General features: G+C 36.6%; 3 protein-coding genes across 3 annotated transcripts in view; 1 reads left to right on the top strand and 2 right to left on the bottom strand.

The window, feature by feature from the left end:
* Positions 1-1,242: 1,242 nt before the first annotated feature.
* On the bottom strand, positions 1,243-2,941 carry pin1 (peptidylprolyl cis/trans isomerase, NIMA-interacting 1; the record flags this gene model as incomplete). Its single annotated transcript, XM_014034464.1, is given in 4 exon segments — positions 1,243-1,353; positions 1,454-1,562; positions 1,867-1,949; positions 2,797-2,941. Coding segments are annotated over 4 exon segments (361 nt in total), but the record flags the coding sequence as incomplete, so codon positions are not given.
* A 96-nt stretch (positions 2,942-3,037) lies between these two features.
* Positions 3,038-5,784, top strand: ubl5 (ubiquitin like 5). The gene is made up of 5 exons (XM_014034465.1): positions 3,038-3,140; positions 3,441-3,505; positions 3,956-4,039; positions 4,121-4,158; positions 5,492-5,784. Exons 2-5 carry the CDS (start codon positions 3,450-3,452, stop codon positions 5,533-5,535), a joined length of 222 nt encoding a protein of 73 aa, XP_013889919.1. The 5' UTR covers positions 3,038-3,140; positions 3,441-3,449; the 3' UTR covers positions 5,536-5,784.
* An 880-nt stretch (positions 5,785-6,664) lies between these two features.
* Positions 6,665-13,327, bottom strand: part of LOC106537096 (proto-oncogene vav) — a gene marked incomplete at its 5' end in the record, with an annotated part of 6,957 nt that continues 294 nt past the window's right edge. The window contains 6 exon segments of the mRNA XM_014034463.1: positions 6,665-6,861; positions 6,945-7,096; positions 9,072-9,201; positions 9,338-9,425; positions 10,964-11,074; positions 13,287-13,318. Coding sequence (XP_013889917.1) covers positions 6,808-6,861; positions 6,945-7,096; positions 9,072-9,201; positions 9,338-9,425; positions 10,964-11,074; positions 13,287-13,318 — 567 coding nt within the window.

The raw sequence follows: 13,327 nt of genomic DNA, 5'->3' as shown, positions 1-13,327 counted from the left end.
GTTCCTACAGTTTAAAGCAAGTTAAATTTAAGACTTTTTAAGACTTTTTAATGTCAAGTGAAATTAAATTTAAGACCAATTTTATAATAAATAAATGACAAAAAATAAAATAAAAAAACTGGCAGAAAGTGTTTTTGGTTGAAGTATTCAAATATTGATAATAAACCAAATATTTTTATCCATATCTAACTATAGCAGAAACGTTCTTAACAGTCAGTTTTAAACTTAATTTAATTTCAGGAAATCCTCTAACAACCCAAAATTTGGAGTTTTAGGACCCGCAGAGGGGTCTTAAAGTGATATCAATTTTTTGTAAGAAATGTGAATGCATTTTTGGAAAGACAACATTATTAACATATTACAAAATGCATTTCACGTTGTTCAGACGGACATGGACAGTTGTTGAGATATTTGCATGTGAAATAACAGGAAGTGATGTCAAAGGGGAATGTCTGCAAGTAAATATTTAAAAAAAATGCTACCAATTATTTTAATATTTGAGATGAATTACACTAATCCTATTTACAATGTGTTAACATTTTTAAGACATCTGAAGATTGATTTAAGACATTTTAAGGCTAATTAAGGCCTTATTTTTGGACTGATGAATTCAATGCCTTTTAAGACTTTTTAAGGATCTGCAGGAACCCTGACCTGGATTTAACTAAGGTCTATGATCTGAGGTTGCTGCAGTTGTTCAKRTTCAGCAACAGTTTGTGYTCAAAGAAGGAGGTCAGCTGACTACCTGAATATACTGAAGGACCAGGTTATTCCATCAATGGATTGTTTCCTCCCTGATGATACGGGTTTATTCTAAGATGATAATTTTAGGATTCATTGGGCTGGAATTGTGAAAGAGTGGTTCAGGGAGTAAGAGACATCATTTTCACACAGGGATCGGCTCCACAGAGTCCACTGAGAATGTTTGGGATGTGCTGGAGAAGGTCAGACTCTACCATCATCAATGCAACATCTTAATGAAAAATGAATACAACACTGGATGGAAATAAATCTTGTGACATTGCAGAAGCTTATCCAAACAATGTCACAGTAAATGTTTGCTGTAATCAAAGCTAAAGGCGGTCCAACAAAATATTAGAGCGTATGACCTTTTTTTTTTTTTTTTTTGGCCAGGCAGTGCAACTCAATTTAACTACTCAGAAAACCAGAAAGTGAGACCGGACTGAGCCACAGCAGCTGGTGGAACAGAGACTGACCCGGATGTGATGTGGTGTTGTTTACCTCTGCCGAACAGTCCCAGATCTCCGCCGTTCTTGGCTGAGCTACAGTCGCTGAACTGCGAGGCTAAAGACTCGAACGACTCATGTCCAGACTTGATCTGTTCTATGTACTCTGCACAGAAAAAAACAAAACAAAACAAAAAACAAGACACGAAGCAGTCAGACTGCAGCAGAACAACCTCCGCTCTCCTCCTCTGCTCTGACAGACTCACTCTGAATGAGCTCCAACGCCTCGTCTTTACTTCGTGTAATATTTTGTTCCCTCCAGGAGGATGGACGGCGTGACTGATTGTGTTTCACCAGCAGGTGAGAACAGCGGACCTGGGAAAAAAAAAGGGGGCAAAACAAAATAGAATAATTATAACTGACAATTAAAAATAAATATTAATTCATCAGACCTTTCATTCAAACAAAAATAGCTTTATTTAATGCACAATGGGGAAATTCAGAAGCTACAGCAGAAACACGACGGAGGACAGAAAAACGAGTAAAAACAAACAAAAAAAAGACATCAGTAAACTACAGATCTTTAAACCATGTCCGTCTCTATCAATATCAATAACTGTAATCAAATTAAACGATTTCAAACCACAGAACAACCTGTTATACATTAAAGTTAGTTCACCTTTTCTGGCTCTCCACGGCCATCTCCCACTGGACGTTCCCACTGGCTTGCATTGGTGATGTGATTAAAGTAGTACACTTTTCCTGCAAGAACAAGGAAAGAACTCCCATGTTAGATGTTTGTATCGGTTTTATTAAATTACAGCATGTCAAATTACAGCTGTGATGACACTGAGATAAACACTGATCGCTGTTTCGAATATATAATTAAATCTTAGGCTTTGTGAATGTAATGGCCCAGTTTGTTCACAGCAGGATGTGAACTCAGTGCTACAGAAACTTAAAGGTTTTGAGGGGCTAATATTGTACAAGAAACAGAATGACTATAAACACCATGGAGCTGCATATATCAGGCTTGCTTGGCTGCATTTTTTTTGTTTTGTTTTATGAACAACTGACACTGCTTTTCAAACTTTTATTTTATTAAGGATTTTGCTGCACATGAAGCCTTTTGTTAGGTAGTTTTACATTTGTTATATATGCTGTTTTTAACTTCCAACTTTCTGTAATTCTTTGATTTTCTGCAAGTTGACTGGCTTGACTTTTTAAGTGGGTCAGAGGCATGGATGGGGAATAAAGTGCAGAAACTGCTGAGTGTAGCTAAGACGTGCAGGATCTCTGAGTCTCGCGCTGTTTTCACGGGAAGCACCTGGGCGGGGGTGACGTCATACCAGGCCCTGCAGCAGCAGCGGAGSTGAATGAATCGGCACAACTATTTACAGTCAAACAGTGCCTCCATTTAAACACAAACTACGCTCAACTTACGCCACGCTAGTTTTAGTTAAGATTTGTTACAGGTTAAGTTTCCCCTGACTCGCTTCTTCCCAACAACACGATGCACGCGCTGCTAGCTAATGCTAAGTTTAGAACAAACTACATTCATAAAGTTGCATGGCGCTTTTTCAGCCTTCCGTGGTTTGTGTTTCATTACCTGAACTGCGGCTCATTCTTTTCTCCCATCCGGGCGGTAAATTCTCTTCATCTGCCATGTTCTGTACTCTACAGAAGCGTTTTCAAAATTTTAATTCAATGTTGCAACGATGCGGGTAGACACGCGACAGTTGACAACCTGTTTACGGCACAAATTGTTTTCAGTTCTTGTCCCGCCTTAAATGAGAGAGTTCCTATTTCTTATTGGTTTATAAGGATGTCAATCATTGTGTGGTTTATTTGATTGGTGGAGGGGTGAACAACAAGTCTACTTTACGCCAATCGTGCTAAGAGCGTTCGAGAAAATTTCATCTGGGAAATAAGCAATATTTCATCATTTTCTAGGTATGAAATGCACATTTATTTTTTTTATTCTTAGTAAATTAGGGTAATGAAACAACGTTAGTTTAAATACGTGCTTTTCTGTTGAGTCTAGAAGTGTACAACAACAAATACTACTCTGCGATATTGTTGTTAGCATGTAAGCTAATTTTAAGTAAACACGTTGTGTTTTATGTTGTCGCACCTTGTTATTCGACGTATTTTTTTAACTGTTCTATTCAAACTTATTCGAGCATAATTGCTCTAATTAATGTAATAGTTTAATTTGTGTCTTTTACGTCTTCCCTCCTTTTAATTTTACAGGAACTCAAAATGATTGAGGTGGTTTGCAACGATCGTCTGGGCAAGAAAGTCCGAGTCAAATGCAAGTATCCTTCCCTGGCAGCAGCAGCAKCATCATGGATGGCTTTTAGTCAAGAAATTAGTCGACCTTGTTCAGTATGTTCAAGTTAAGAAAATAAAACTAATCTTGACAAGTTTTCAAAGCGAATCAACCTCGTTGTAGTCTTATCACACTTTGTCCTCTACTTCCAAAACACTCTATAATGAGTAACATTTCTTGTGTAAATTACGGTAAACACTGGCAATGTATTTATATTATGTAATACAGAATCATATTTAGCCCAACAAGAGCACAACCATAACATTGACGTGTTATAAATTCATAGATTTAAAAAAAATGGAAATCTGGATTTTAGTTTGACAAACCTTTAAGCGAAACATCTTTGCAGAGTTAAACTCTTATTACCGCCAAAAGATGCTCTGTATTTTTGAATGCTTTGTGTACAATCAGTCTGCTTCTTAACCATCAAATTCAGCTCAGAAGATACCATTGGAGACCTGAAGAAGCTCATTGCTGCTCAGACAGGAACACGATACGACAAGATCGTTTTAAAGAAATGGTAAGATTCCTACATTTAATGCAACTTCACACCATAAATATTGTTTACGTTGAGTAATGGAAAGTGTTCTTTGTTTTACAGGTATACTATTTTCAAGGACCACGTGACTCTTGGTGACTGTATCCTTCAACAAAWATTATTTCAATATCTCAGGATCGATTCTGCATGAGAGTTTTTTAAAGATCCRTTTAGATTTCAAGACGGGTTTCCACTACAATCATTTCTAACCATCTCTTCATTCTAATTTCACTCAGTAAAATTAAAGTTTGTGATTTAATGTTCTGGAAGTTATTCAGTTTTTTGTAAAGCTGTACAAATTATACATGACACAAAGTAAAGAAATTTGTGTTTGGTAGACTATTACATTGTTATAACAGTGCCTCTTGGCAATGAATCTTATATTGTTGGAAAGCCTATTAATTTCTTTTTTAAATGGTGCCACATTTGTTAGGAACATGCTTTTGTGGGATGAGCAGTAGAAGTGAGTATATGGGTTGTGCACATGAAAATTTAGTGAAATCTTCTCTGCCAAACAGCTTATTTTGCTGTTGCTATCAACACTTTTTAAGCTTCTGGTACACCCAGGCACTGCCAATCAGGTATAAGATTTTTTTTTTGCCAAGGAGCATTGTTAAAGACATAATTTACTAAACACAAAATTTACTTTCTTTTTGTGCTAAGTTTAGATATAATCTGATGGTTTGCTGCTTTTTAACAAGCAGAAACAGTAAAAAAAGAAGAAAAATAATTKAACAGAAAAAAAGTTGCATGAGCTTAAAATAAGAATGATTTCCAGGAATTGACAGGTTTTTGTACCATTGTCAATAATTATAACAATAATAATAGAAGAAAAAAAATCAGCATTTACTCTGGTTAATGCACATCCTTAAATGCAACATATTCACTAGTTGGATTTATTTTAAGTTACATCACAAAAAAATACATCACAGTTTGTCATAWAAGCAGTCAAGTCAGTTTAGTGTTAATCATATGATGAAGGTGGGCTTTTATACCACTTGTTCAATCTGAGTGGGCACTCAGTGAACGCAGGGGCACATTTAGTGATGCACCTTTGGGTAATAGGCACAACTATTGAACATAAGTGTAATTCTATGAATGTGTTAAACAATAGTAATATATGTACTTAATTTACTCAGCAAATGAAAGCAAAAAGTCATTTTAGAGAATGGAAACAGTACAGAACGTGATTGTATTTGAGCATATTTGTGTAAACACCAAGCAGACCAATCTCTGTTTTGGGTGTATTACTCTAACGAAACATTATGGATGTTCCCGTCAAGCTAATAGGAAACTAAAATGTTCTGTACATTATTGGCATACAGAGGTTTGATGTTCAAGTGATTTAGGAGAAACCTTTTAGTCCGATCATTTAAAAAAAACAACAACCATGTTTAATCATAGTCGACTTGTTCTTAGCTATAACCTCCTCAGATGAAATCCACGATGGGATGAACCTGGAGTTGTACTACCAGTAGATGGGAGAAGAGGAGGACCAAAAGTCAAAGATGCTCAGACAAACCCAACTCCAAATTGTCACAGACAAAACAGATCCACCTATCTGCTGCGGGAGACCACACAAATCACAGCACGGCTGAACGAGAGCTCCATCTACAGAGCAGAAAACACAACTGATTTGATGTAGATCAGAGTAAAACCATGTTATTTCTCTGAAATTATTTTTATTTTGCTATTTTGTAAATAAATCTGGTTTACCCACAAGACAATGTGATGGTCGTTATTGTAAGTTTGCTGAAATGTTTTTATGTCTAACTTAAAAAGAACTTTACTCCTTTGGTGGAAGTTTGCACTGAGCTAAAAGAAAGTTTAATTATCCATATTATTAAAGAGCATTTTTAAAACACTGAGCACATTCAGTCCAAATTTGAATAATTTATATATTTTTTTGTTTCGTTGTCAGTTAAGCTGATATTTGTTTTAGGGTGGGTGGTGTTTAGCCCTGTACTCTCATCACACACCACTGAAGGCACAAGGGTGATAATGTGTAACTGTGCTTGTTTGTCTTAGCAAAATATTTAATAAACCTCTAGAAGTACAAAACTTTTACAATGGAACTATTGGATTTATGATTCTACAAACTGGTAACTTCAGACCGTAGGAAACAAAAATGTCTTTAGTTCTGCTGATTTTATAAATATTGAGCTGAAGTTTGGTGTAGTAGGTCAGAGTCACCTCTAACATGTTCTGAACATTACACAAATTATTTAAAGCTCTGACATCAACCCTGTTTGCCTCTTGGCAAAATATCTGGATGTCTGTCTTCAACTGATTAACATTGGATGTCACCCCTTGAAGATGGCCACCAGAGTTAACTGATAGCTAAGCAAACAAAAACAGCTATAAGTTAATCGGTTTTACAGATATTGAGATAAAACTTAGTGTGGTAGTAGCTAAGGGTCATTTTGAACACATTACCGGATTTTATTTCATGACATGGTACATATAAAGCTTTGTTTTTAACAAGGTTTGATCAAAGTGGTTACAACTTCATCCCACGGTAGGTGGCGAGTGGTATGATGCAGTCCTTTAAAGAATGCTTGACTTTAATCAGCATCAAAAACCAGAACTCAATGAGAAACTAGACTGTTGAGGTTGGCTGAGTAAAAGTTTTATTCACAGCACTGGGTTGTTCAGTAGTTCTACTGCACCTGTTCACTCGCTCACACTCACACCCTGTCACACTCACTTAATGCACACAGACCATTTCATACACACACACAAGGAGCACGTCAGCAGTAATCAGAGAAATCTTCTTCCACATAGTTGGCAGGAAAGAGCCCCACCTGGGAACAGACGGGGGGTACAGGTTAGATGTTTTGAATTTATACTTTTTGGAAACTGCAGGTAGGTGTTCGGAGATTCTCACCCGGCCGTACACTTCTCCTCTCCACCAGCCACTGTGCCCCTTCTTGGAGAGGATCCTGATGGTGTCCCCCTCCTGCAGTGAGAGCTCGGAGCGGTCCCTGGCGGAGTAGTCGTACCGAGCCCTCGCTACACCGAGGCTTCTTATGCTGCCGCCTGTGGGACAGAGGGCCGCATGGGTCGTTTGATATTTCGGGGAAGAAATCCTCTCCACTATTATGTCGGCATGTCATTCATGGAGAAACAGTCTGAAGCTGATTGAAATGGGTTTTTAAAAACCTCTCCATGATTTCATTTGTATGACAGAGTATTAGGGCCACGTAATGAGATTTTTTAATATATATATTTTTTACGAGAATAAAGTCATAATATTACAACATTAAAGTCATATAAAAATAAAGTCATAATATGAGGAAAAAAGTCATAATATTCTAGCCTTTACACGTAAAAGCATGCCGTTACCACAGCATTAAAATGAGGAATGTTGAGCAACTTGTCCAGTTGTTCTGTAGTATTGCTTGAAATAAATAGTTAATCTTTTAGCACATTAGCATCAAATTATCAGTAGCAGGACTTGGAAATTGTGCAAACGACTATATGATAAACTGAAGCATGCGTTGACAGATTTAGTCAGCACGTAGCTAATTTGGATGAAAGCGTATTAATCTAACAGTGACCCGAGTCATCACAGACTACTTTATAAACACAGACCCATGGCTGTACACAGCAAGTGTGGGGAAAATAAGGAGTAAATGAGGAATGGAAAATGGACACGTCATGTAAGATCATGACTTTTTTTCTCGAAATATTACGACTTTAATCTTGTAATATTTTGACTTTGTTCTCATAAAATTACGACTTTAATCTCGTAATAATAATAAAAAAAAATCTCGTTGTGTGGGGCCCTAATACTTCGTCGTAAATTTGCATACAGAACACAGGAGGGTTCTGTGCAAAAATGAACAATTAATAGCTTACCTGTTGTAGATAGCACTTTTATTAACATTCATTTGGAGAAATTACATTTAATTGAACCATATTGATGAGCTAATGGCTATTCTGAATAAGGGTTTAGATCAAACAGGATTATTGCTGTTTTAAAACAGCTTCAGTTTGAAAAGACTCATGTGAGCGCTACATTACAAACATTTTCATTGCCATCAGTTTTGCATTGCATGAATATTCTGATCAATAAACCAGGAGGAAGTGCTATAGCTAGATACTGCTGTTATTTTCACTTGCAAATGACTCCCCTTTTTCACCATCCTGAGGTGTATTTAGGATAGTGGTTGGTCTGGTTCACATAAGAGGGGCATATTGGGGTGAAGCTGACTGCGTGTGACTAAAACATTTCACATGTGAACCAGGCCAGCATAGATCCTAATGACCAGTGGTGGGCAGCACTAATCTAAAAATTAGTTCYACTAGCCCTAAAGCACTAACTCAAATATTTAGGTCCCCTAATTCTAAAGCACTAACGCACTGAAAAATTTAGCAAAAGCTAATTCTAAAGCACTAAAATAACCCAGTCAACCCATGAACATTCTTCAAAAGACAACATGAGTCACATRTTGTCATGTTGCTCTCTTAAGACTTATCATTGATGTTCCACAGCTGTATTTGGGTTCATATATTGTTAATATATTGTCACCTGGTGGATAAGTGACACACATATAAACAAAATGTGCGACATCTTTCACCCTCAGCTGTTAACATTAACATTGATCAATAACATTTATAGACCTCAGTTAGTGCTTCTAAATTTAGCCTATAAATTTAGCAAGTGCTAAAAAAATTAAAAAAAATTAGCAAAAGCCCTAAAGCACTAATCAGGAAATTAGTTCCCCTATTAGTGATTTAGGGGAACTGTGCCCACCACAGTTAATGACCCCACCACCACTACGGTCTTGCTAAGACTAGCTGTTAGCTCATCAGTAAAGTCAGAACTGAACTTTATTTCTCCAAACTGAGTCCATTCAAAGAGCTATCCACAACAGGTAAGATATTAGCTCTCGATTAGTTTCCACAGATCTGAACTATTGCTTTAATCTTCTCATTAGTCTCCTTTTAAAATACAGAATTTCTCTGTTTAAGCATGTTTTATAAGGCAGGTTATAAAAAGTTTCTGTACCCGGTGTGGAGTTGGGTGTGTTGTTAGATGAGTAGCTTTGCTCCGGTTGTTTGTAAGGTGTATGCAGTGTTGTGTCCACGTCTCGGAAGTATTCTTTTAGTGAGTTCTTCTGGTAAAACTCAATCATCTCCTGAAACACGAGACAGAAACAAGAGACAGTCATGAGAAACGTGCATTGTGGTGAAAAAGAGGAGATGATGTCAGGCACACGTCCCCGGCGTTCATTTGGTGTGAGCGTTTCATTCTGACGAGGGAGTAAAACTCACAACAAGACTCTTGAATGCTTTCTTCTCGTTGATGCGGTACAGGCCCTCGGAGCTGGTGATCTTAATGTGTCTGATGTCCATGTTGAACCTGGAGAGCACAGACAGGCTTAATCAACTTCAGTAAGAATGAAAAGAGGAATATTTTGTGACAAGAAATCATTTTAAAGCATCATTTCAAGTTAAAATAAAATAATCCTATTTTGACTTTACTCTCGGATGAATGAGATAGGAAGATAATTCGGTGGAAATATTTTATTTGACAAGTTTGTTGTCATCAACTTTTGGGTTTGAGAATATAAACAGTAGATGGAAAGTTTATTGTTTCGACTCACGGGAAAATCCAGTTCTGCAAAAAAAATTAATAAATAAAATAAAACAGCTGCGTGTGTGAAAATGTTGTCAGGAGAGGTGAGTTTCCCTACTTCTGAGAAAAAGTGAACCATCACCAGGTTGGTCAGCTTCCCTGTGAACAGGAAGTTCATTCAGATCTTCCAGTGGTCTGTTTTACAGGACTGGATCTTTCCTCTTTCCAAATGTTTTAACTTCTCAGAAAATAATCGTGCTTCAACCTTTGAGTTCATTTTAAATACGTTTAACGTACAAATAGAATCCTGGTCCTGGAGGACCGCTATTTTGCATGTTTTAGAGGTTTATCTGCTCCAACACACCTAATTTGAATGAATGGGTGATAAACAAAATTCTGCAGAACTCAAACAGGAAACTGAATCACTGAATCAGGTGAGTTGGAGCAGACAAACAGGTAAAACAAGCAAGATGCTGGCCTTTGAAGACCAGATTTGACTCCCCTGATTTAGAGTATAAAATGAACAGTTCAAATAAACAATGAACTGTTCATATGTTACATTTACTAAATGAACACACATGAAAACATAGCATACATGGTAAAGTTTTAAACTAAAATCATCTTGGCTTAAAAAAAGTGATTTTGAGCCTTTTTTTGTCAAATCTTAACATAATCTTGTGTGGCACAAAACTCAAACCTGTTACTGCTTGGTGTATAATTTTTGACTCTCATATTTTACAACAATATCTTCAAAACTGATTGAGCTACAGCTATTTTTGTGTTTGCTACAGTCAATCAGCTTAAATTGGGTTAAATGGCATGACTGCTCGCCTTTCATGGCAATTAATAAATACACATAGCTATATGGGAATAGTGTAGTTATAAATACAAACATACATATAATTTATGACRATTACTTTCCAGAACAAACTTAATTACTGGTAATACAACTAAATTGTACTTTAAGTTTGTGTGACAGAATAAACCTGACATGAGTTTATTTTTGTGTGTATACATTGCATCAAACCGTAGATTCATATTAATAACAAAAACCTTTTTTTTTTTGCTCAACCTTAAAAAAGAAAAGCCAAACGCGTCTATGGGATTGACTGATTCAGCAGACCGCTGCAGCTTCAGTATCACATGTGGTGTCCTGATGGGGCAGAGATAAGTTCCCTTTACTGTCTCGTGTGAACCGCTTCATGTAAATATAGAGGAAATATTGTAGAAACAAACAGTTTTTAACCAAATGAGGCTAAGCTCAGTTTATCGTCTCTCTGCTTCCCACGTTTTTGTCAAACAGATAAATAAAAAGTAGTTACTTGATGCTGATCGCAAACTCTCCTCCATCTTTCTGTCGCACCAGGAAGGTCCCATCAGAGCGCGACATTAGCAGGTTTTTGGCTGCGATACGGTCCATGTTTCCTGCAAACCTGGAATCGCAGGGCCCAAAGTTATTCAGCCATTTCAGATTGAAGATTATGTGTGAATAAAAATTGCATGAATTGACAAAAGAAAATAAAAGTACTTCTTTTGGTTATTTTTTGAAGTCTACAAAGTGTCAAGCTTCACAATAATGATGAGTTTATACAAATAATTATAAACATATATGTTTATGCTTAAAGTAAAGTGCATTGGAGAGTTTTATTTATTAATTATTTCAGTTTTAGAGAGATTTTTTTGCTTTTATGTAAACTAATTAAATAAAAATGTGGTTAATCTGGAGTGCTGGATTGATGTCAGTTTTTCATGGGCTAACTGCCATGTTGGATGATATCACTATATTAAGTTAAAGCGGGGATGTCAAACACAGTTACACAAGGGGGTTCACAAGAGACAATTTCTGTCAATATTTATTGAAAAAACAAACTTGGTTTTAAATGTTATGCAAAAATTATTCCTATTGAAAAAAAGACCTTTTTCATTTTTCCCCTCATCTATCCTTATGTGGTATTTAGTTTTTCTTTTAAGGGTAGCACCTTCTGTCCTTTCATGATTTTGAGCCTTGCTCTGTGCAGGGGTCAATGGCTGCCTGACCCCAGGGCACCTATTCTCCTATGTTTATTTTTCTTGTGACTGGGTGTTCTGAACTGTAATTTCATTGTGCTTTGTACAATGACAATAAAGGTTATTCAGTCAATCAATCAATCAATCAATCAATCAATCAATCAATCAATCAATCAATCAACCAACCAACCAACCAACCAACCAACCAACCAACCAACCAACCAACCAACCAACCAATCAATCAATCAATCAATCAAAAGTTATGTTGTATTTAGAACATGTACAAGCTAACAGCTAAAACTTATTACATTTAAAAAGACACATCATTTCCATTAATTTTTTTAAGCCTTACACTCTAACAACTTATTTATTCATTATTTTTTAGACATGCATTTTATTACAATCCAGCAAATTTGTAAAAAAAAAAAAAGCCTCACTAAAAATCCAGTTACTTTAAAATTAAAATTGACTATTGTCATAATGCATTAAATATGGTGACGAAAAAGAGAAACGGTAAAACTATTTTACATCTCAAATATAACCTTTGGGGCCAGATAAAATGTTAATGGGGGCCACATTTTTCCCACAGGTCTTGAGTTTGACACGTGTCAATGACTACAGAGAGCACAAAGTGGTCTGGTTTTCTTTAACCATGGTCAAAGGTTGGACTGTTTTTAGCTGCTCACGTAGGGCTGGCAGAGACAAAAATTCTGGTTCAGAACTCCTCCAATCAGAATTAACCGAGGAGAAGAAACACGACAAGTTGTCCGAGCAATGAAGGCAGCAGCAGCGGCGGACTAATCTTAGTCAGGCAGGCCTTTCAACAGCACCGAATTACAGTAGCTTGAGTCATTTTGCTGGCAGTATGTTCCCCTGTGCACTCTCTTCATGAAATAACAGCTTCAGCTATGTAGATTCTTCTGATAATAAATATCTTTAAAACAGTAGACTCRTTCACTTCATCACGCGATGCCAGATTTTGATGAAAACACTCACGTTATCAGGTTTTATCTGGCATCTTAATTTAATTAAACTTTTGTGTTGCTTTTCTACTTTACAGTCAGTAAATAAATAAAATATCGTAGATAAAAACATCTCAGACCACATGAATCATCTTTTAAAGGGTTTTGTTTGCCCTCCAGCATGGCAGAGTCACAGCTTGTACACACCTACTGTATCTATTTTAGTGTCAATATAAACCTAACCACTAGGAGGCAGCACTACAGCAGGTTTTGTCTGTACAGTGACTTTTTGAACATTATTAGCTTACAATTTGCTTTCAAGTTTAGTCATTCTTTTAATGTTTTCTCTTAAACTATTTTTTTTATCTTGAAGCAGTGACTAGAAAAGGGGTGACTAACATTTAATAGTTTTATACATATCAGAGAATTAACTGTGGAGCTTTCATCCTTTCCCTCTTGAGTAACAATATCTCTTTTCAAACCTGCAGTTCTTTCCCAGTATCTGCTTCTGTTTTTTTCCCCTTCTTTTTTCCTTACTTCACTTTTATTTCTGTGTCAGCTCTGCTTTTTTTCCCTGTCAGTTTTGCTGAGAAGTGCGCCGCATGAAGAAATCTGACTTCGAGCCGAGCTGCCGTGATGAAATGAGTCACTTAGTTCAGTTCCTGTTCACACTCACCAGAGGAAGCTGGACAGGTCCTGGGCTGGTCTCTGGAGAAG

The sequence above is a fragment of the Austrofundulus limnaeus genome, unplaced genomic scaffold (genome assembly GCF_001266775.1).
Source record: "Austrofundulus limnaeus strain Quisiro unplaced genomic scaffold, Austrofundulus_limnaeus-1.0 Scaffold2129, whole genome shotgun sequence".
In the NCBI taxonomy this organism is placed as follows: Eukaryota; Metazoa; Chordata; class Actinopteri; order Cyprinodontiformes; family Rivulidae; genus Austrofundulus; species Austrofundulus limnaeus.
The sequence above is the reverse complement of the archived record's forward strand: the minus strand, read 5'-3'. Positions and strand labels throughout refer to the sequence as shown.